This window comes from Trachymyrmex cornetzi, unplaced genomic scaffold, assembly GCF_001594075.2.
Source record: "Trachymyrmex cornetzi isolate Tcor2-1 unplaced genomic scaffold, Tcor1.1 scaffold575, whole genome shotgun sequence".
Classification (NCBI taxonomy): domain Eukaryota; kingdom Metazoa; phylum Arthropoda; class Insecta; order Hymenoptera; family Formicidae; genus Trachymyrmex; species Trachymyrmex cornetzi.
In genome coordinates, this window is record NW_017299888.1 from 310,637 (window position 1) to 311,816 (window position 1,180).

Consider the following 1,180-nt stretch of genomic DNA (forward strand, 5'->3'; position numbering starts at 1 on the left):
TGGGGTGTTGTTGAAGGCCCCTTCAATATCCAAGAAGGTGCCTATCAAAAAGCCCCCTTGCTGGAGCTGCTTCTACATCCTGTGGACGACCGTGTGGAGAGCCGATATGCTCGAGTGGCCAGCCCGGTAGGCGTGCTGCTCTGCATGCAACGGATACCGAGCCAGCACACAATCCCTAATGTAAACATCGACCAGCTTTTCCAATGTCTTAAGAAGGAACGAGGTCAAGCTGATCGGTCTGAAGTCTTCGCCGTGACATACTCCGCTCGCCCCACTTTGGGGATGAAGACGACTCTCGCCTCCCTCCACGCTTGGGGGGTATACCCGAGGGCCAGACATGCTCTCAGCACCTTTGTAAGGGACCCGATAACCTGCTCCAGCCTCTTTGAAGGAGAGCCGGGAACACCTGATCGGGCCCCGCCGACTTAAAAGGTCGGAAAGAGCCAATCGCCCATCTGACCATAGTTGGCCTTACAATTTCGGCCGCTAGTTTCCAATCGCTGGCACGTGCCCTGAAGGGGCCCATGTCAGCCTCTCCGCACCTATCCGCATCCCTCCGGAAACCAGGAAAACTAGTCTCCAGAAGATGCACCAGGCATTTCTCTCCCGATACCATGGTGCCGTCCGACATTCGGACCGCTTCCAACGCTGCCTCCGGGTTCTTGGATAGAAATCTGCAAAGCCTGGTGGTGGCTGGCATGCCCTCCACCGACTCGCAGAAGTCCCTCCAGCTCTTCCTCTTCGCCTCCACCACAGAGTCTCTGTACTCCTTCTGGGATCTCTTGTAAAGACCCCAGTCAGAGGGTCGGCCAGTGTTCCTCGCCTTGTTCCAAGCCCTTCGAGCCTTGACCCTAAGACCCTGCAGTCGTGGGTTCCACCAGGGAGTTCCCCTGTTGTTTGTCACCGTGCTGGCCGGGCAGTTTTCTTCGTAAGAGCCAATCAGAGCCCTCTGCAGATAATCCACACAGAGCTCTAACTCCTCCGCCGTGCCGTACTTCTTGGGAAAGTCCCTGAGGTTGATTCTCAGGTCTCTTTGATAGGATACCCAGTCCGTCCTCTTTGGATTCCTCACCTTCTTAACCTCCACTTTGAGATCTGAAAGTTTAAAGGTTATTTGCCTGTGGTAGGAGAGCGAGGGCTCATCCGATACCTTCCATTCCCTCACCTTTCGCACGAATCC

General features: G+C 55.4%; 1 protein-coding gene across 1 annotated transcript in view; it reads right to left on the reverse strand.

Moving 5' to 3' along the window:
• Positions 1-343: 343 nt before the first annotated feature.
• The window catches only part of LOC108766209 (uncharacterized), a 1,287-nt gene continuing 450 nt past the window's right edge, over positions 344-1,180 (reverse strand). The window contains exon 2 of the mRNA XM_018515372.1: positions 344-1,165. Coding sequence (XP_018370874.1) covers positions 344-1,165 — 822 coding nt within the window. The remainder of the gene's footprint in view (positions 1,166-1,180) is intronic.